Source organism: Mytilus californianus, unplaced genomic scaffold, assembly GCF_021869535.1.
Source record: "Mytilus californianus isolate M0D057914Y unplaced genomic scaffold, xbMytCali1.0.p SCAF_5, whole genome shotgun sequence".
In the NCBI taxonomy this organism is placed as follows: Eukaryota; Metazoa; Mollusca; class Bivalvia; order Mytilida; family Mytilidae; genus Mytilus; species Mytilus californianus.
This window is the reverse complement of record NW_026262701.1, coordinates 75,505,158-75,529,030: the sequence shown is the minus strand read 5'-3', so window position 1 is coordinate 75,529,030 and position 23,873 is coordinate 75,505,158. Positions and strand designations below refer to the sequence as shown.

Here is a 23,873-nt window from a genome sequence, read left to right as displayed (position 1 = left end):
AATTATCTTTGTAAGAGTTATCTCCCTACTCACTGTTTATCAAGTGTGTGCATCTCCTTCGTAACAAAAAAAGATATCGATAAAATTCTTTTTCTAAATTGTTCGTTACATCCTCAAGAATTTTTGGCTAATTTGGATCGAAGCGATTCGATGAAATTTTATAGGAGTTATCTACCTTTATCAAATAAATTTGTCGTTATGTTTTTGTTACTCATAAACTGTAAGCCGTATAAACCTATAGTCTTTTTATTTAAGGTCCTTGGATCCTAACTTCGAAAATGAGGTCAAGGTCAAAGGTCTAGGTCATGTTCTGAATTTTGTCTTTTGCTTGTTTTTGCATTTTCTCCGATATTTTTAATGTTATATATTAAAGAACATCTTATTGGTGTTATTGCCCCAGAAATGTTTTATTTTAAGGTAAATTGATTATTTCTTTATATTGGTACATGATAAAGCCATAAGATCTTTTGCAAAATGTTGGGTGACATATGACCTTCAAAAACATCAACCGGAAGTGACCTTGAGTGAACCGGAAGTAGTCATTTTCATGTATTTCATGTAGAAGTACATAGAAACCATATATTTTTTGAATGTCATACATTAATCTATCATTTGAGACCGGAAGTAATATTTTATAAACAGGAAGTAGCATATTATCTCATTTTTTACAGGCAAAAGTATATATAAACCATATTTTTTTGGAATCAGTGTAAATAAAGCTATCACATGAGACCGAAAGTGACATTTTCTAAACCGGAAGTAGCCAATTATCTCCCTTTTTACAGGCAAAAGTATATATAGTTCATATGTTTATTGAATCAGTATGAAGAAACCTATGATTGGACGCCAATAGTAGCTTTGAGTAAACCAGAATTAGCTTTTCATCAATTATTTAGAAAATTGATGTGGAAAGACCTTCAATTGTTATTTGAACAATTGGTTTTTAATTATTATTATTTTTTTTTTCTTCAGCCAAATTTTGTTCTTGCGATAAATATTTGTTTTGCAATATGTCACTTAGATATTTCTCATATTGTATCGTATAGGTTATGCGCTTTTAAATTTCACCCTGCTAAGCCGAACAATTATCTTTGTAAGAGTTATCTCCCTATTCACTGTTTATCAAGTGTGTGCATTTCCTTCGTAACAAAAAAAGATATCGACAAAATTCTTTTTCTAAATTGTTCGTTACATCCTCAGGAATTTTTGGCTAATTTGGATCGAAGCGGTTCGATGAAATTTTATAGGAGTTATCTACCTTTATCAAATAAATTTGTCGTTATGTTTTTGTTACTCATAAACTGTAAGCCGTATACACCTATAGTCTTTTTATTTGAGGTCCTTGGATCCTAACTTCGAAAATGAGGTCAAGGTCAAAGGTCAAGGTCATGTTCTGAATTTTGTCTTTTGCTTGTTTTTGCATTTTCTCCAATATTTTTAATGTTGTATATTAAAGAACAAGTGCAAAATGTGTGTTATATTGTGATGAAGATATGATACATTTGGTCTGAGACAATCCAGCGACATCTTATTGGAGTTATTGCCCCTGAAATGTTTTATTTTAAGGTAAATTGATAATTACTTTATATTGGTACATGATAAAGCCATAAGATCTTTTGCAAAATGTTGGGTGACATATGACCTTGAAAAATGTCAACCGGAAGTGACCTTGAGTGAACCGGAAGTAGTCATTTTTGCACTTATTTCATGTAGAAGTACATAGAAACCATATATTTTTTGAATGGTTATACATTAGTCTATCATTTGAGACCGGAAGTCATATTTTATAAACCGGAAGTAGCATATTATCTACCTTATTACAGGAATAAGTATATATAAACCATATATTTTTGGAATCAGTGTAAATAAAGCTATCATATGAGACCGAAAGTGACATTTTCTAAACCGGAAGTAGCCAATTATCTCCCTTTTTACAGGCAAAAGTATATATAGTTCATATGTTTATTGAATCAGTATGAAGAAACCTATGATTGGACGCCAATAGTAGCTTTGAGTAAACCAGAATTAGCTTTTCATCAATTATTTAGAAAATTGATGTGGAAAGACCTTCAATTGTTATTTGAACAATTGGTTTTTAATTATTATTATTTTTTTTTTCTTCAGCCAAATTTTGTTCTTGCGATAAATATTTGTTTTGCAATATGTCACTTAGATATTTCTCATATTGTATCGTATAGGTTATGCGCTTTTAAATTTCACCCTGCTAAGCCGAACAATTATCTTTGTAAGAGTTATCTCCCTATTCACTGTTTATCAAGTGTGTGCATCTCCTTCGTAACAAAAAAAGATATCGACAAAATTCTTTTTCTAAATTGTTCGTTACATCCTCAGGAATTTTTGGCTAATTTGGATCGAAGCGATTCGATGAAATTTTATAGGAGTTATCTACCTTTATCAAATAAATTTGTCGTTATGTTTTTGTTACTCATAAACTGTAAGCCGTATACACCTATAGTCTTTTTATTTGAGGTCCTTGGATCCTAACTTCGAAAATGAGGTCAAGGTCAAAGGTCAAGGTCATGTTCTGAATTTTGTCTTTTGCTTGTTTTTGCATTTTCTCCAATATTTTTAATGTTGTATATTAAAGAACAAGTGCAAAATGTTTGTTATATTGTGATGAAGATATGATACATTTGGTCTGAGACAATCCAGCGACATCTTATTGGAGTTATTGCCCCTGAAATGTTTTATTTTAAGGTAAATTGATAATTACTTTATATTGGTACATGATAAAGCCATAAGATCTTTTGCAAAATGTTGGGTGACATATGACCTTGAAAAATGTCAACCGGAAGTGACCTTGAGTGAACCGGAAGTAGTCATTTTTGCACTTATTTCATGTAGAAGTACATAGAAACCATATATTTTTTGAATGGTCATACATTAGTCTATCATTTGAGACCGGAAGTCATATTTTATAAACCGGAAGTAGCATATTATCTACCTTATTACAGGAATAAGTATATATAAACCATATATTTTTGGAATCAGTGTAAATAAAGCTATCATATGAGACCGAAAGTGACATTTTCTAAACCGGAAGTAGCCAATTATCTCCCTTTTTACAGGCAAAAGTATATATAAACCATATATTTTTGGAATCAGTGTAAATAAAGCTATCATATGAGACCGGAAGTGACATTTTCTAAACCGGAAGTTGACAATCATCTCCCTTATTTTAGGCAAAAGTCTATAGAAACCATATGTTTACTGAATCAGTATGAAGAAACCTTTGATTGGACGCTAATAGTAGCTTTAAGTAAACCAGAATTAGCTTCTCATCAATTATTTAGAAAATAGATGTGGAAAGACCTTCAATTGTTCTTTAAACAATTGGTTTTTAATTATTATTTTTTTCTTCTTCCGCCACTTTTTTTCTGACGGTTCTTTTTCGTTTCGCAAGATGTCGCTTAGATTGTTTGCATATGATATCGAACAGTTATTGCGACTTTGAAACTGACCCTGTTTAACCGAACACTTTTTATTGTAAGAGTTATCTCCCGAAACACCATTTTTCTTGTGGACGAATCGCCTTCGCAACCCTAAAAGATTATGACAAATTTATGTCACCAATTTGCTCGTTATATCCTCAGGATCTTAAGAATAATTTTGACCAAAGCGGTCCGTAAACTCCATATTGCCCCTTCTGTATTTAAGATAAGTAAAATTTAATTGTTATTGGTAAACCATAAGTGATAGAGACCTAGGGTCTTTTGATTTGAGGTCCTTGGTCCAAAAAAAAAAAAAAAAATAGGGTCAAGGTCAAAGGTCAAGGTCATTTCTAAATTTGGATTTTGGCTTATTTTCACCTCTTTTCAAACACGATATCAGATATCGACAACATATTTTTACTTAATTGTTAGTTGCGACATGTCGTAACACATACAGGTGTAATACCACCATTGATTTTCCCCTATTAGTCTTTGTTAAATTGGCACTTTTCAAAAAATTGTGCAGAATTTATCTTTGTTTCAAATAAAAAATACTTGACATGAGTAAAGTTTTATCCTGTCCAGTACTATAGAAAAAAATTCACATAACATTTCATTGCATATAAGAAAATAACTATCACTGGAAGTTAACCAATCAAATTTTCCCCCGTTTTTAACCTGTGTACAAGCTTAAGTAACCATGTAACCTCAAGTTTCCAAAATAGTCTACAGAAACCCCAAATAAAAATAATAATAGTGCTTTGAAATACCCAAGATATATGTTTATGACCCAGAAATATTTTACTGCAATGAAATGTAGGATCAATTACCTACAACTGTCAAATTTATGAGGATATTTTTTTTCGACCTATTTTCGTATGCAGCAGAATGTGACGTACTATGATTTGGTGGTATTACACATAAAGAAGACTTTTTTGTTAAATAAACTGAATGTGATTTTTTTCCTTTGTATTACTGGTTATTTCAAGCATTCCTGTCAAGTTTTGTCATAATCAATTCAAAAGTTTGAGCAAAATCTAGTATAATGTAAGACGACATCTACAGCGATTCGAGCAAAATTTCTTCGAAAAATTCAAACCAAGCCTCATCATGACAGAATATAGTTTGGACCAATAAATGATCAAATATTTATCTCATCTGCCTACAAACAGTTGAATATGATACAAAAGATGACTTTAGGATGATAAATACTACTAATGGACCTCTTTGTCTTCCTTATAAGGTCTCTTTTGGTCCATTTATACCTCCCATTTCCTCAAAATTTATACTTTTTAGGTCTAATAAATAAAAATTTTGGGGTAACTTTCACTCATTTATGATAGAAATGTTATTATAAATGATTAATTGAAGTATTCAAGCTGAATGAACTATCCGTATACAAGTTTACTGTCTCCAAGGAGGTTTCCCCCTATTAGTCTTTGTTAAATTTGCACTTTTCAAAAAATTGTGCAGAATTAATCTTTGTTTCAAATAAAGAAATACTTGGCATGAGTAAAGTTTTATCCTGTTCAGTACTATAGGAAATAATTCACATAACATTTCATTGCATATAAGAAAATAACCATCACTGTAAGTTAACCAATCAAATTTTCCCCCGTTTTTAACCTGTGTACAAACTTTAATGTAACCTCAAGTTTCCAAAATAGTCTATAGAAACCCCAAATTAAAAAATAATGGTGCTTTGAAATACCCAAGATATATGTTTATGAACCAGAAATGTTTTACTGCAATGAAATGTTGGATAAATTACCTACAACTGTCAAATTTAAGGCAATATTTTTTTTCGACCAATTTTCGTATGCAACCGGATGTGACGTAATATGATTTGGTGGTATTACACCTACATTTTGGTTTAAAGGGTACGCTTACATCAAATTAGAGTTTTCTCCCCTCTTTCATTTCAAAATATGCATATGGTGATATAACTCATGAACCAAATATAATTAAGACCTAGGGTCTTTTGATTTGAGGTCCTTGGTTGATGACCTTGAAATTGAGCTCAAGGTCATAGGTTAAATTGACGTTCTAGATTATGACCTTTTCTTTTACCTCATATGTATGCATGATAAAGCCATGGGACTTTTTGCATGAGGTTTCAAGCCGTTTTAACCTTAGAAAAGCCATCCGGAAGTGAACTTTGTAAACCGGAAGTAGCTTTTTTTTGTACTTAATTAATATAAAAGTTTATAGAACCAGATATTTTTGGTATCAGTGTCAATTGGACGTATGAATAATACCGAAAGTAACATTTTTCAAACCTGAAGTAAAAAATTGTCTCCCTTATTTAAAAAATATTGTATAGAAACCATATATTTTTTGAAGCAGCGTACAAAAAGCTATCATTTGACGCTGGAAATGACATTTTAAACCGAATATTACTATTTTCATATTAAAATACATGTTTTTTTTTGTGGAAAGACCTTCAATTGTTCTCTGAACAATTGGTTTTTAATTATTATTAGGTCTTTCCACTTTTCTGTGGAAAGACCTATTGTATTTGTTCTGATTATTATTATTATTATTATTTTTTTTTTTTTTTTTCCGCCAACTTTTGAAATTTTTGTTTCGCAATATGTCGCTTAGATATTTCTCATATTGTATCGTATAGTTTATGCGCTTTTAAATTTCACCCTGCTAAGCCGAACAATTATCTTTGTAAGAGTTATCTCCCTATTCACTGTTTATCAAGTGTGTGCATCTCCTTCGTAACAAAAAAAGATATCGACAAAATTCTTTTTCTAAATTGTTCGTTACATCCTCAGGAATTTTTGGCTAATTTGGATCGAAGCGATTCGATGAGATTTTATAGGAGTTATCTACCTTTATCAAATAAATTTGTCGTTATGTTTTTGTTACTCATAAACTGTAAGCCGTATAAACCTATAGTCTTTTAATTTAAGGTCCTTGGATCCTAACTTCGAAAATGAGGTCAAGGTCAAAGGTCAAGGTCATGTTCTGAATTTTGTCTTTTGCTTGTTTTTGCATTTTCTACGATATTTTTAATGTTATAGATTAAAGAACAAGTGCAAAATGTTTGTTATATTGTGATGAAGATATGATACGTTTGGTCTGAGACAATCCAGCGACATCTTATTAGAGTTATTGCCCCTGAAATGTTTTATTTTAAGGTAAATTGATAATTTCTTCATATTGGTACATGATAAAGCCATAAGATCTTTTGCAAAATGTTGGGTGACATATGACCTTGAAAAATGTCAACCGGAAGTGACTTAGAGCGAACCGGAAGTAGTAATTTTTGCACTTATTTCATGTAGAAGTACATAAAAACCATATATTTTTTGAATGTCATACATTTATCTATCATTTGAGACCGGAAGTGATATTTTATAAACCGGAAGTAGCATATTATCTCATTTTTACAGGCAAAAGTATATATAAACCATACATTTTTGGAATCAGTGTAAATAAAGCTATCATATGAGACCGAAAGTGACATTTTCTAAACCGGAAGTAGCCAATTATCTCCCTTTTTAGAGGCAAAAGTATATATAAACCATATATTTTTGGAATCAGTGTAAATAAATCTATCATATGAGACCGGAAGTGACATTTTCTATACCGGAAGTAGCCAATTATCACCCTTTTTACAGGCAAAAGTATATATAAACCATATATTTTTGGAATCAGTGTCAATTAGACGTATGAATAATACCGAAAGTAACATTTTTCAAACCTGAAGTAAAAAATTGTCTCCCTTATTTAAAAAATATTGTATAGAAACCATATATTTTTTGAAGCAGCGTACAAAAAGCTATCATTTGACGCTGGAAATGACATTTTAAACCGAATATTACTATTTTCATATTAAAATACATGTTTTTTTTGTGGAAAGACCTTCAATTGTTCTCTGAACAATTGGTTTTTAATTATTATTAGGTCTTTCCACTTTTCTGTGGAAAGACCTATTGTATTTGTTCTGATTATTATTATTATTATTTTTTTTTTTTTTTTTTTTTCCGCCAACTTTTGAAATTTTTGTTTCGCAATATGTCGCTTAGATATTTCTCATATTGTATCGTATAGTTTATGCGCTTTTAAATTTCACCCTGCTAAGCCGAACAATTATCTTTGTAAGAGTTATCTCCCTATTCACTGTTTATCAAGTGTGTGCATCTCCTTCGTAACAAAAAAAGATATCGACAAAATTCTTTTTCTAAATTGTTCGTTACATCCTCAGGAATTTTTGGCTTATTTGGATCGAAGCGATTCGATGAGATTTTATAGGAGTTATCTACCTTTATCAAATAAATTTGTCGTTATATTTTTGTTACTCATAAACTGTAAGCCGTATAAACCTATAGTCTTTTAATTTAAGGTCCTTGGATCCTAACTTCGAAAATGAGGTCAAGGTCAAAGGTCAAGGTCATGTTCTGAATTTTGTCTTTTGCTTGTTTTTGCATTTTCTACGATATTTTTAATGTTATAGATTAAAGAACAAGTGCAAAATGTTTGTTATATTGTGATGAAGATATGATACGTTTGGTCTGAGACAATCCAGCGACATCTTATTAGAGTTATTGCCCCTGAAATGTTTTATTTTAAGGTAAATTGATAATTTCTTCATATTGGTACATGATAAAGCCATAAGATCTTTTGCAAAATGTTGGGTGACATATGACCTTGAAAAATGTCAACCGGAAGTGACTTTGAGTGAACCGGAAGTAGTAATTTTTGCACTTATTTCATGTAGAAGTACATAAAAACCATATATTTTTTGAATGTCATACATTTATCTATCATTTGAGACCGGAAGTGATATTTTATAAACCGGAAGTAGCATATTATCTCATTTTTACAGGCAAAAGTATATATAAACCATACATTTTTGGAATCAGTGTAAATAAAGCTATCATATGAGACCGAAAGTGACATTTTCTAAACCGGAAGTAGCCAATTATCTCCCTTTTTACAGGCAAAAGTATATATAAACCATATATTTTTGGAATCAGTGTAAATAAATCTATCATATGAGACCGGAAGTGACATTTTCTATACCGGAAGTAGCCAATTATCTCCCTTTTTACAGGCAAAAGTATATATAAACCATATATTTTTGGAATCAGTGTAAATAAAGCTATCATATGAGACCGGAAGTGACATTTTCTAAACCGGAAGTTGACAATTATCTCCCTTATTTCAGGCAAAAGTCTATAGAAACCATATGTTTATTGAATCAGTATGAAGAAACCTATGATTGGACGCCAATAGTAGATTTGAGTAAACCAGAATTAGCTTCTCATCAATTATTTAGAAAATTGATGTGGAAAGACCTTCAATTGTTCTTTGAACAATTGGTTTTTAATTATTATTTTTTTTCTTCTTCCGCCAAACCCTTTTCTTGCGGTATAAAGTTATTTCGCAAGATGTCACTTAGATATTTTGGATATTATATCGAACAGTTATTGCGCTTTTTAATCTCATCTTGTTAAGGCGAATACTTGTTATTGTAAGAGTTATCTCCCCAAACACTGTTTTTCTTGTTTGCGTATCTCCTTCGTAACAAAAAAAGATAACGACAAAATTCTTTTTCATATTTGTTCGTTACGTCCTAAGGAATTTTTGTCTGATTTAGAGCGAAGCGATCGGTTGAAATTTTATAGGAGTTATCTACCTTTTAACAAATAAATTTGTCGTTATGTTTTTGCAACTCATAAATCTTAAGCCGTATAAACCTATAGTCTTTTTATTTGAAGTCCTTGGATCCTAACTTAGAAAATGAGGTCAAGGTCAAAGGTCAAGATCATGTCCTGAATTTTGTCTTTTGCTTGTTTTTGCATTTTCTCCGATATTTTTAACCTTATATATAAAAGAACTAGTAAAAACTGTTTGTTATATTGTGATGAAGATATGATACATTTGATCTGAATCAATCGAATGACATCTGATAGGAGTTATTGCCCCTGAAATGTTTTATTTTAAGGTAAATTGATTATTTCTTCAGATTGGTACATGAAAAAGCCATACAATCTTTTGAAAAATGTTGGGTGACATATGACCTTGAAAAACGTCAACCGGAAGTAACCTTGAGCGAACCGGATGTAGTAATTTTTGCGCTTATTTCATGTAAAAGTAAATAGAAAGCATATATTTTTTGAATGGTCATACATTAACCTATCATTTAAGACCGGAAGTGACATTTTATAAACAGGAATTAGCATATTATGTCCCCTATTACAGGCATAAGTATATGCAAACTATATATTTTTGAAATCAGTGTGAATAAATCTATCATATGAGACCGGAAGTGACATTTTCTAAACCGGAAGTTGGCAATTATTTCCCTTATTTCAGGTAAAAGTCTATATAAACCATATGTGTATTGAATCAGTATAAAGAAACCTATGATTGGACGCCAATAGTAGCTTTGTGTAAACCAGAAGTAGCTTCTTATCAATTATTTAGAAAATTGATATGGAAAGACCTTCAATTGTTCTTTGATTATTATTTTTTTTTCTTCTTCCGCCAAACCCTTTTCTTGCGGTATAAAGTTGTCTCGCAAGATGTCACTTAGATATTTTGGATATTGTATCGAACAGTTATTGCGCTTTTAAAAACTTATCTTGTTAAGGCGAAGACTTTTTATGGTAAGAGTTATCTCTCCAAACACTTTTTTTCTTGTTAGTGTATCTCCTCCGTAACAAAAAAGATAACGACACAATTCTTTTTCATATTTGTTCGTGAAATCCGTAAAAAATTTTGGCTGATTTGGATCGAAGCCATCCGGTGAAATTTTATAGGACTTATCTACCTTTATCAAATACATTTGTCGTTAAGTTTTTGTAACTCATAAACCGTAAGCCGTATAAACCTATAGCCTGTTTATTTCAGGTCCTTAGGTCCTAACTTAGAAAATGAGGTCAAGGTCAAAGCTTCTTATCAGTTAGTTAGAAAATTGATGTGGAAATACCTTCAATTGTTCTTTGAACAATTGGTTTTTAATATTATATTATTGATTGTAATCATTAATAAGGAGAAATAGCAGTCCATGACTTAGCACAGGCGCATATAAATGCGGTGGAGTTAAACAGACTTTTGTTGGATCCAAACCGTCCCCCTCTGCCTGGTCAGAGATGAAAAAGAAAAATACAAAAAGTACCCACAGTAAAAATACATCATTAATGTATCCAATCCAAAACGGAAACGCCACATGACAATTAAACATAAAATACAAAAAGTGCTTTTTAAAAAAGATAGCTTGCAGTTACTGAAAGCTAGCTAAGGATATATTTAGAAAAGATCAGTCCTCGAAATTGCCAATTTAGACTTTTTTCCGGCATTCCTCTTCCATTAAAATGGGTCTAGAGTTATAGTTTCATCAACTAAAAAGACAAAATACGAAGTCGTACAATGCTAATTATGAAACATATACTGAGTGTATCGTATAATTAACACAGTAATATCGGCGTTGTCAACAATGTAGAAAGCAAGTAGGACGATGTGGACGATGTTGTTACAATGTTGTCAATTTTGCGATGTCGGCAATGTCAAAGATGTTGACATAGACGGGGGAAGATGTAGACGATGTCGTCACAATGTTGTCAACATCGCGATATCGGCGATGTCAACGATGTAGACAGCAAGAAAAACGATAAAGACGATGTAGTCACGATGTTATCAACATCACGATGTCGGCGATGTCAACGATGTAGACAGGAAAGGGGGACGATGTAGACGATGTTGTCACGATGTTGTCAACATCACGATGTCGCCGATGTCAACGATGTAGACAGGAAAGGGGGATGATGTAGACGATGTCGTCACGATGTTGTCAACATTACGATATCAGCGATGTCAACGATGTAGACAGGGAAGGGGACGATGTAGACGATGTCGTCACGATGTTGTCAACATCACGATGTCGGCGATGTCAACTATGTAGACAGGAAAGGGGGACGATGTACACGATGTCGTCACGATGTTGTCAACATCACGATGTCGGCGATGTCAACGATGTAGACAGGAAAGGGGGACGCTGTAAACGATGTTGTCACGATGTTGTCAACATCACGATGTCGGCGATGTCAACGATGTAGACAGGACAGGAGACGATGTAGACGATGTTGTCACGATGTCGGCGATGTCAACGATGTAGACAGGAAAGGGGGACGATGTAGACGATGTTGTCACGATGCTGTCAACATCACGATGTCGGCGATGTCAACGATGTAGACAGGAAAGGGGGACGATGTAGACGATGTCGTCACAATGTTGTCAACATTACGATGTCGGCGATGTCAACGATGTAGACAGGAAAGGAGGACGATGTAGACGATGTCGTCACGATGTTGTCAACATCACGATGTCGGCGATGTCAACGATGTAGACAGGAAAGGGGACGATGTTAACGATGTCGTCACGATGTCGGCGATGTCAACGATGTAGACAGGAAAGTGGGAAGATGTAGACGATGTCGTCACGATGTTGTCAACATCACGAGGTCGGCGATGTCAACGATGTAGACAGGAAAGGGGACGATGTGGACAATGTTGCGAGCAGGTATCAAATCATGAACGAAGTTGACAATATCGGCGATATAGTCACTACATCGTGCACTGAACATACCTCTCTACTCAGGGCTTTTTTGGGTGTTTAAGATGCAAGTGTTAATTTATATATATTTTGCTTCCCAAACTTTACAAAAGAGGAGAAAGATATCAAGAGGATATTTAAAACTCATAAATCGAAGAAAACCTGACAACGCCATGATAACAAAAATATAAACAAAGAAGACGGTGATAAGTTTCATTCGGTGATATAAAAATCAGGCACCCGTCGTGATACTCATGTAAGTACACATTTGTTGATAGGTCTATTTTGGTCATTTCATAATCGAGGAAAAGATGACATGATTATAATTAAGACAATTGGGACATATCTGTCGCCATCTGTGAATCAAATATTCCTCAACGGTCGACCAAATTTTGATGGCATCCATAAAATTTTCAAAGGGATGAAGAAATCACTAGATTGCGTGGCGGTAGCGAAATGTCACCCGCAGCTGTGTTAATGAGGATTAGCATTGTGTGTATGATACAGAGTTTTACAATTGGACATTTGCTTACATTATCAATGAACATTTTCCTTCGGATTGGTGTTGCTGTTAATTTTGTCATTCAAATGTAAATGTGTTGTTCCTGCGTGTAAACAATTCGGTACCCAAACTCATGAAATGGACAGTATTATATGGTGAACAACAAACGATGGCAAACAATCTTACCAGGTATGAGTGATGTCTGTAAAAAGTTTTTAGAGGAGTTGTGTTTAAAAGATGATATTGTGATAAGATAATCAAAAAATAGTCTTATGGGCATGTACATGTACGAATGGGCGGATGAATGGAGGGACGTACTACAGTATACCATAAAACGTTCCGTCTAAGATGAGTGTATACAAATGTTGGTGCTGTACATGTCAAGATTCCACGTTTTCGGTAAAAGATTTTTCAAAATTTTCTACAAAGTACATACCTTGACAATTATCTTCACATTCTTCTTTTGTCTATACAAAGATAAAAAAAAGTCAATAAGATATTGTCTTATGTCTATAAAGGATAACAAGAGGTTGCAAATAAATTGTAAGGAGTAATCCAGTGGTTTCGATGACATTGGTCATGTTATTCTTTAAGGGCAATTAATCTCATGAGAAGTCATCCAATGGTTTCAGTTCTATTTAAGCATATCCTTGCTGTGTACAGTTTTTACCTATCTATTATAGTTTTTAAAATCATTTTTGCATCGACATAAAAAGTATTCACACTGTACAACCGACCTATCGTATCCGTTGGGTTTGATCAAAATGATAAGAATAGACTGTGTGGTATTGGTAGCACTATTTTAGTGTATGTAGATTATGTGGTGAAGGTGTGTATATCCTGCGTAAAAATTTGAGAAGCATTATATAGCCCGTAACAGAGATATGGTTACAGGTACGTCATGGGAAATCTCACTGATTTTTATCAGACTGTGTGTACAACTAATGCATAAGGGACTGCATATGAATGAGGAAAACAAACATATGTAATCTGTATACTCTACAAGACTATGCAAATTATGTATATACAAAAACAGAGGTAAAAGTATATAGAACACTCGTGAAATTGCAAAAGCATTCAGAAAGATTTGTTTGAAATTATAAGATCTCCAATTAAACCCTGTTCTATGAGCTTTATGTAAAAGTAAGACATTGTAGCCTCAAAATTTTGTTATTTTACTGATTCACAATTTCTAGGAGGTCAACCACATTTATTTGTTGGAGATCAATCTTCTTAAAAGCGTGAATATATTTTGAAAAGCAAAAGAGTAACGGTGTGACTGCATTCTGTGTTGTGCATCATCCTCTTACTTTTCTATGTTTTAAGATACATCATCAACATATTGTTGACCTCTTATAAATTCTAAGGATTTTGCATGATTTATACCACGACATTATCATGATTATCTCATACAAAATGCAGGTTTGATTTGATATCTTAAAAAATGCAATAATAAGAAAATACATTTATAATGATGGTGTGTGGCAATGTTCATTCTTTCATGGTGCTTAGCATTTGATTTTCTAAAATAATTCTGCCAATAATTTAGGGTTGTTGGCTACTCCAACTTTAAATAAACAACACTATTGGTTTAAACTGGATTGCTACAGTGCATTTATATTTAATGAAGAACAATTTTTTACATGAAACGGGTTTGTTACCTTCATATATATTATTTTGATAATGTGTCTTTGAATGATGATTAAGTTAGAGATTAAAAACGTTATTTTCCCCAGTTTAAAAAAAGTAGCAAGCAGACAAAGTTTGCAAAGTAAAAATCAACATACAAAACCCATGTAATACTGAAAATGAAAGACTCTTTATTTATTGCCAATCAAGTCATTTTCTTGACCAACTTCCTCAGCTAAGCTCTTCGTAGAATGTTGCATCAGACAGATACATGCACGAAGCAGACACAAAAACACAAACATTCCGTAACAATACGATACCTATACGTTTTATATGATTAGTTGCACATTCGTGGATATTTGATTTCGTGGTTTTACAACAATCTGCACATAAGGCTATACAAAATGTGTACTTTGTTGAACATTTAAATTCATGGTTCACCTGTATCTAAGAAATCCAAAAAAATGGTATAGTTTTTAAGATATGGAACTGACTCCCCTTACTATAACTCGAAGGGTATTTCTATATAATTGAATGAGGTATAGTACCTAGCATGATGTAATGGACACATGAATGATATCACAGATATTCTTAGAAAGGTAACGTGGACGGTATTCAGTTTTTGTACCGCACATTTCGAGATGCGCAGTATGTTTAACACTTGGGCGCATCATACAGACTTGGTGGATATTTTCCAAATTAAGTGCATAGAAGATAGAAATATCAAGGGTTTATTGAAATGAAAATACGATTATATTACTCTAAAAAACACAGAAAAATCTTCATGTTGTCTTTTACAATAGAATAATTGAGCTAGGTCTCCTCTTTTTTTCAACTCGTGAACATTTATCTTTGTTTTGAGGAAGTTATTATTAGATATTGTTATCACTATGAATAGTGCCATACGCGTTAAATTAGCATGCACACTTGTGTTAAAATAGTCAAAACGTCGACGTTGTAATTTATGGTGAAGTCTTAGGCAATATTCAGTGAAAGAATAATGCGGCAATCCTATGTAAAAACCGAATAGACTAAACGTTTAGAATTGCAAGAACATGTTCATGCTTTTCTTTTCTTAAAGAAAACGTTTTCTGTAAAAGAATGTTATCAAATACCGTACGTGTACATGCATATCAAAAATGTTAAAACGGAAAAAAAAACATTGAGGCAGATTTAGAATACCGAGCAAGTAAATTCTGCAAAGACCATGTTAGTAACCTATCAATAACAGCGAAAATTTGTTTGATAAACATACCTCCCATTTAAAAACTACGAGCATTGTTACTATTACACTCTTATTAAAAGTTCATCTTTAAAATATACCTGATCTTGATTCCAAACGTTCCAATGGTTTCTTTTATGCACCAACTTATGCTTGTCACACACCCATTCGACTCTTTGCAAGGCCTCCTCCTCAGTAATGAAGCATTCTAACTTGGAGCAAGAATATTCAATTTGGAAAGGTTTGTTTGAACTGCTAGTTCTGGCATGAACTGTGGACTGATAGAATTCTATAATTCTCTCCAATGTAATGTAGAAGCTTTCCTTGATACTAGTGGCGATATCGGATACTATTAGGTCATTGGAGGTCTTGTGGACTATGTAAAGGTGAATTCTGTTGGCTTCAACACATACAACAACATCATGTGCCTTGTCATACGATAAGCCAAGAAATCCCGAAAACAGGAGTTTGATCTCTTTCTTTTCTCCAGTGGTATCTTTTCCTTTATGTTCTCTATAGGTCTTCACATTCCACATATTAAGACATGCACTGAAGAGTCGGTTTGGCAAAGCTGGAGGAATTATAGCTCCTTTAAAAGTGAAAGCTAAACCGATAGCTCTGTTTGGTGTGCATTCCTCGGTCATGAACTTTGTTGTATTTCTTGCTGTAACCATACAAGGAACAAAGAAGTTAATCCCTGATTGACGACGTCCAGTTTTTGTGTTATATCTACGCTGCTCTGAAACAATATCCAGATGGATAAGCATTTCGAATATATACCTTTTGTGTGGTAATATTTTACTGAAAGCTTCTTGTTTCCAAATCTGGTACAGTTCTTCTCTTTGAATTGATCCACTTTCTGACATCTTTTTGAAAATCTTATGTACTGCAACTTCCCTTGGCCAAAATTGCTTGTCTACAAAAATAAGAAATGTTTTCCATTGTTATCATTAAATTTAAATGATCACCTAATATAACCTTAAAAAATATCATTTTGAAAAAAAATGAACAGGACTGCTGAAAAAAGAATCTGATTCAGTATAATAAGTTATATATACTAGTATATAGTACGCCTTTTAAGAATTCACGTATTTAATGAATGAAAAGCAGAGCTGAAAGTTGTTTAAACATAATAATGAGTACGGCGTGGCTATATATAATCGCTACCCTTTTTCAATTATTAAATATACAATTACATACAAATACATGTATACCTTATGAATTATTGCCATGGGATTATATTTGAGGTTTACAGATCTGTCAGCGATTTATGCGTTATTGAATAGTGTTTCCTCCTCGAAAATAGATGTAACATTTTTTTCGATGTTGTGTTGCCTTCAAATCCCAAATAGGACGAATGGTTTCAGAGGAGTTAAAAGTTGTGGTAAGAAGGACATATTTTTTGAAAGCAATTGTGAAGGTATGCTGCCATTTTCAACACCAGGAAAAAATCTGTTAATTAATTGGTTGTTTATTTCGTATGGTCAAGAAACACATATATAAGCAGGCTACCTTTGTAAAATTGAGGCTATTACTAAAACTCCAGTGACATTTATTTTTGGAATATTAATTCCGAAACTGTAAAAACAGGTATCCAACCAAAATGCCAGTTTCGTCTTATAATACATGTGGCGGGGTCTTTAGGAAAGGGAGAGAAACGAGGACATGGCCTCCTTGAAAACAGTACTTCTATGTAAATGCTCCCTATTTATTGTATTACTATTTTGATGTTTGGAATTGTTTGAACTTAGGGAAAAAAATTAAGATACCATACAAGAATGCAAAACCGTTTAGGGAAACTAACTCTTCAAACAGTACTATATGTATACCCCAGAGGGCACACATAACATTTTTTTAACCGTTGCTAAGCAGTGTTTGTGTTGCTTGGTTGATGATTAGAAGCCAGTAAACTGATATTGTAGTGACTATTCATTTGAAGCTTGAAGTTATTTTTTAACAAACAAACTCGTTTAAAGGGTATCTTCACGTCTCAATCTTCAAAATCGCTTATCTAAAAATACTACAATCGCTAACGTTTTTAATAATAAAAATCGTGGTTACCCTTCTATCGATAAGAGTCATGCCAAACAATGACTTACATGTCCCCGTCTTTCCACCAACAATACGGTAAGGTCCACGTTTAATGGTCGCACAAACCGGGATGCGGTATTCAGTACGTAGGTGAAACTGGACGCTATTTATCTAAACGCACGCAAGAACACCTTTATCGGTTTTAAAAGACCCCATAAATTCAAAAGTATCATTTATCAACACCTTAAGAAACACAATCATCCTATTAAATATTTAACTGTTCAACCTTTAGAAGTAGTTGATAAGCAGCCTAAGGAATCTCTTTCAAAGTTTGTACGATCACGGAAAATAATTTGGATTAAAACATTACAGACAGGCTATCCTCTCGGTCTTAATGATGATATCATGGGAATTGGTAATATATCAAGAACTGATTTTGTTAACATTTTTGATATAGTTTCTAAAACTGGTCGTAAAAACCATTCTCATGGGACACAATATCACACACCTATACCCCCCCCTCCAAAAAAAAAAAATTTGACCCCCAAAAAATTACCCTCATTTCAAGTAAAAGAGCCCTAAATTTTCATAAAAAAAAAAGCAAAAAAAAACGCAAAAACACCAAAATTTTCTTACTCCCAAAAAAATTTTTTTTTTACTTTGGAAAAAAACGTTATTAAAAACACCCAAAAAACAACAAAAAAATTCCAAAAAAAAATAAATAAAAAAACCGGGAGAACAGGCGAAGAAAGAATTCTGTGGGATTTAAGAGAAAAAAAAAAAAAAATCAATTTTTACTTTAAAAAATGAAACAACCTACAGCTCCTGATTTATATCCAGAATTACCTATAGAAGATGGACAAAATTATAGACTACAAAAAATAACAGAAATAGAAAAAACATTAATAAATGAGAGAGATAAACGTAAATCACTATACAAAAAATATAAACGCGGAGTTAATGTTACTGATGGTGTTGATACAAGTTTAATTTCGACATCTGTTGTTTTAGCTGGTATAGGAATAGCTTTTCCTATCTTACTTCCCATACAAATTGCAGCTGTTGTATGTGGAAGTTTAGGAGGTCTAGTTAAATTAATTAGAAGAAAGTTGACAACAAAATCAAAAAAACATTATGAAATTAAAACAATGGCAGAATGCAAGTTAAACAGCATAAAAGATTTAATATCAAAATCTTTAACTGACGGACAGATAAGTGTAGATGAATTTAAACTTATTTTAGATGAATTAGAAAAATTTAATGAGATGAAAAAAAATAAAAAAAAAGTAATTTTAAAAAGTTTACCAGATGATGAAAGAAAAAAACTAATTGAGGAAACAGAAAATAGAGTAAAAAACGAATTAAAAAAAAAAATGGAAAATCTTTGATTTTCTTTAATAAAATAATTTTAGTTGATAACGGAAATCCACCAAACTATGAATCAATTTTTAATTAAATAAATGGATGAAGAAACAAAAGAAAAATTAGTAAAAAATGTAAAAATAATGTTAAATAAAAAATTTAATTATTTTTATCTTAAGTTGTTTTTAACAGGTTCTTTTTATTGTTTATTATCTAATATTTTAGATGAATAAAATGGCTGAAGGAGGTTATGAGTTTGATAATCCTGAGTTTAAAAATAATGATTATGATGATGATTATGAAGAAGAAGAAACGTCTTTTCAAGATGATGAAGAGTTTCAAAATAATATAAATAAGGAATTTGAAATATCAAGAGATTTATCAGAAAATGATGTTAAAATTCGTAAAAAAGAAACTACAAAAAAAATGATTAAACAATTTTATAAAAAAAATGGTGAAACTATACGTAATGAAGAGGTTTTTTTTGTTGGGGAAAATCATAAGGGAAGACAAATCTTATATGTAAAAGATGAAAAAGGTAATGATATTGCATTAACATATTACCAAAAAGGAGTATTAAAGTTTTATAAATTTAGCACTCTTCAAAGAGAATACGGTGTTAATTTTGTCAGGGATGTTTTAGGTGTAGATGATTATAAAATATCTGATAATTTAAGAGAAGGTAGAGCAGGGTTTCAGAGAATGTTAAATGAACTCGATAATATAGAAATTCCATTACAAGAAATATCTACACAAGAAGAAGGACAAGAATTATTAGAAACAGCAAGTAATGCAGAAACATATGTGAAAGAAATAGAAACTTCATTTATTGAACAAGGAACATCTTTAATAAATGAAGAAACACAAACAAAAATGACAAAAAGAGAGATGGATGGTATAATAAAAGCATTTACAACAGCGGAAGATGAGATTGCAAATAATTTAGCAAAACTGAATGAAACAAATAAAGACTTAGCAAAAGAAAATGCCAAATTAGAACAAGCTAAAGAAGACAATAATAAATTTCAAATAGATAGAATAAGTAGTCGAATAAGAGAATTGGAATCTGAGAGAAGTGCAAGACTAGAAGTAATTAATATTAATAAAGAAAAACTACGTAGTCAAGTAAACAGATTTAAACAAACAATACATAAAATGTTAAACGAAGACAAAACATTAGGTGAAAGAATAAGAACATTATTCAGAGAACAAGGAATAACAATAGTTAGTGTTTTAACTGCTTTTGGAATTATTATTGGTGTTATTGTTGAAGCATTTACTGGTGGAACTACTTCTCCTTCTCCTTCTCCTTCTCCTCCATCAAAAGGTGGTGGTGTACAAGACTGGATAAAAAAACAATTAAAAAATCTTGGAAAATTATTATCTTTTCTTGCAGGAAAATTAGCAGCTGCATTACCAGGTATTATAGGTTCTATTGTTTCTTGGTTATTGTCTGCAACAAAAGACGTAGTAAATTGGTTTGCAAACAACTTATGGGCATTGCTTATTTTAGTTGTTAGTTTATTGTTTACTGCTGCTAGAGATTATTTGAAAAAATAAAGTGCTGTAAATCCTATTACAATACTTACAAATATTATTGCTTGTTTATTATCTTCATGATCTTCATGTTCAATTTTTTTTATTGGATCTATTTTTGGTTCTTTAGGCTTTTCAGGTTTTATAGGTTCTTGTGGTTTTACAGGTTCTTTTGGTTTAAAATCAACATGATCAAAATTTTTATTATTTAAATCATCATTTAACCCAAGTGTTTGATTTTCTGTTGCAATTATAATTTTATTATTATAACCAACAATACTTCCAATTTGTAAAACCATATCACTGGGAGACATATATAAACCAAGTCCATAAGCATAATCAACTTTACTTCTTGCATATTTTAAAACATTTTCATAATTCGATATCTGGGTGGGTAAATCGATAGGACTATTTATTACATCTTGTACATTTGCTAAGAATTGTTTTTGTGCATCAAATCCTGTTCCTACTTTTAAAATTTTTGTTTTTGTTTGAGATTGTGCACCTAACAAAGCCCATACATAAATTTTAATACTTTCATTAATACGTTCAATACCTGCTTGTGTAAACCCATTAGAGTTATCTAAAATAAATGTTGTCCAAGCCATACTTATATCTTTTTCATGCTTAATAGTATCATGAGTACTAAAGAAAGGTCCTTTAATTTTATTTCTTTGTCTATATTCTCCACTTGGTTTATAATATTGCTCAAAACTTCCTAATCCTTGACATGATGATTCTAGTTTTTGTCTCCAATTTGTATTTGGAGAAATATTAAATTCATCACATAATTTCTGATATGCAGCTTTGTCATATGGGTTCTTGTAATAACAGAAAGAAGAATCTGTTGGTAAAGGTGATTTAAGTTCTTTTAAAATTCTGGCAATACAATAATATAAATGAAACATATAAAAAGACTTTGTAAGATTTGAAGTATTTTGTATATGATCATTATAAGAAACACCACATCCTGTACTTGCACACCAAACTGCAAAATTTAACTGACATTGCCACCAATCAAATGAAGAATGAATCCAGGCATTCCATGGTTCGTTAGTGTGTATTGATGGGTTTTGATAGTTTTGAAATAAATCAGGAAAAGCTGTTTTAAAGTTCTCTTTTTGATTTACAAATATCGTTTGATTTACAAGATTTGTTTTTAATTGATGATCTTTTTCAGAATATTTAATACCTGGATTATATGAAACATTAGGATTATATTTAAATTCTTTTGTTATCATTTTTTTATATTAAAAATGTTTCATACTATTTCAAATATTGATAATACAATAAACTTAGAACAATACATAAATAACAGAAATGGAAATAAACGTATTGGTTTGAAATTTATAAGATACAGCATAGGTTGGTATAATGTTTATCATGGGTTTATAACAAAAACCGGAGAGGAACAGCAAAGGATTATGAATGGTTATTATAGTTTTCAACAAATAGTGGATGAATTTCAAAAAGAAAATATTGTATTATCCGTAAATGAAGCAAATGGTATCGCTTCATTAAACACTACTACTGAGTTAAGGATAAGTAAGGGTTTGGGAAATATGTTAGGGTTTAATAATAAACGTAAATTCGAACCTAATGAATTACATTATGGAAACAAATTTGTGGATTTTGCTATCCATAAATCATTATATATCCATTTGGAACAAGTTAGCACTTCTCATAATTATCTTGATGGTAAGCCAAGTAAATTATTAGCTGTTATTCCAGTTGAAAATAAAGAGTTTGGTGAAGTTATAACAGCGAGATTTGAGCATCCGGAATATAAGTGTTTAGTAAATGATGTTATAACAGAATTGAAATTAGAAATAAGAGATGAAAATAATAACAAGATAATTAATCATTTACCAATTAATTGTGTTTTAGAAGTTATATAATTTATTTAATAAAATGAGCATACTTGGTGTCAAAAAAAAAAACGTAGAAAAAGAAATATTAAATATGAAGAGTGAGCTTCAAACAATGGATACTAATGATAAAAATTTACATCGGAGTGTCGCTGCCCTAAGCATCAGAGTTTTAAATGTTGAAAATATAGTTGGTAATATTAAAAATAAACCAGACAGAAAAATAATAAGTATATATGCTGGAATTGATGGTCCAATACATGGAAATAAAAAGTTTAATTTTGGTGTTGGTGGTGGTTATTATGTAATGAACTTTCCAGGACAAATATTGGGTATTAGTTTAGTAAGTTTAAGAACAAGCACAGATATTATAGCCATTAAGATGATTGTTAATGATAAGTCAACTATTTACAAAATGAGTTTGGATAAGGGTGTCACACACGGTTTTAATAACTTTTATACACCTTTTGAAGTTAAGGCTGGAGATTTAATAAGTTTTATTAGTATGACTAATAATTATACATGTATCAATACTCTAGTATCAGTGATAATTGAATTATTTTTATAACAAATTTAATCCTTAAAAATGTCGGCATACGGAAACAAATTAAATCCTTACAGAAAAATAAGAGAACCCCGTGGTGTGAAAGGTATTCGTCAAAGTGTATCAATAACAAATAATCCTTCAACTATTGATCAAAATCAACAGCTATTAGTGAGATTCCCCAATCTAAGCAATAATGATGTTATTGTTCCTGGAAAAACCAGATTGGCATTTGAAATAGAACTCACATCTACAGACGACAATGCAACTATATATCAAAACATAGGAAGAACAATAGTTAAAAAAACAACAATTCGTATAAGTGGAAATGAAATTATGTCAATTGATGATAGTGATATTTATCATTGTTATGTTGATTTATGGAAATCTACATCTGAACGTTTAAATATGGCATACCAAGGAATTGGTGAAACAAACATGTTAAAACACAGAGTTGGTGCAGATAATAAAGCATCAGACATAGGTGACGAAGCAATTGCAACTGCATATGGTGCAAGATTTTGTATCCCACTTGATTTTGAACTATTAGAAACTCATATGCCTTTTTATCAAGCAGGTCTTGGTGATAGACTTGTATATGAACTTACATTTAATAATTATAGCAATGTTATTAAATCAACAGATACATCTGCAAGTTATACAATCAAAAACATTTGTTTAGAATTTGATATGGTTACTGATGCAGAATTAGCAAGACAGATAAGACAACAAGTTAATGGTAAGATGGTTATTTTGTACGATAGAATACTAAGACATAGAAAAATAACCAAAAACAAATCTGATACATTGTGGAATATAAATTTAAATGTTCCAGCTAGAAGTATGAAAGGAATTCTAATGTTGTTCGAAGATCCTGAAAGAACAAGTACCGAAACTTATTATAATCCTAACATAACAAAAGTAGAAATGACAATAGAAGGTGTTCCAAATCAACTATACAGTCAAGGAATGAAAGCATATCAACAATGGGATGAAATAAATAAATTCTTTGCTTTAAATTCAAAAAGAAATAAAACAACAGAAGAAGTTTTAAAGGATTTAAATTTATCCTATACAACATTAGAAAAATATCTTACAACTAATTATGCATTATGGTTAGATTTACGTTCAACAGATGACAACTCATTACACGGTT

The 23,873-nt window shown here is 31.5% G+C and overlaps 1 protein-coding gene across 1 annotated transcript in view; it reads right to left on the bottom strand.

Moving 5' to 3' along the window:
• Nucleotides 1-23,873, bottom strand: part of LOC127701420 (uncharacterized) — an 80,508-nt gene that overhangs the window by 11,556 nt on the left and 45,079 nt on the right. Inside the window, exons 7-8 of the mRNA XM_052205288.1 lie at nucleotides 15,478-16,292; nucleotides 12,962-12,992 (exon numbers count right to left, since the gene is read on the bottom strand). Coding sequence (XP_052061248.1) covers nucleotides 12,962-12,992; nucleotides 15,478-16,292 — 846 coding nt within the window. The remainder of the gene's footprint in view (nucleotides 1-12,961; nucleotides 12,993-15,477; nucleotides 16,293-23,873) is intronic.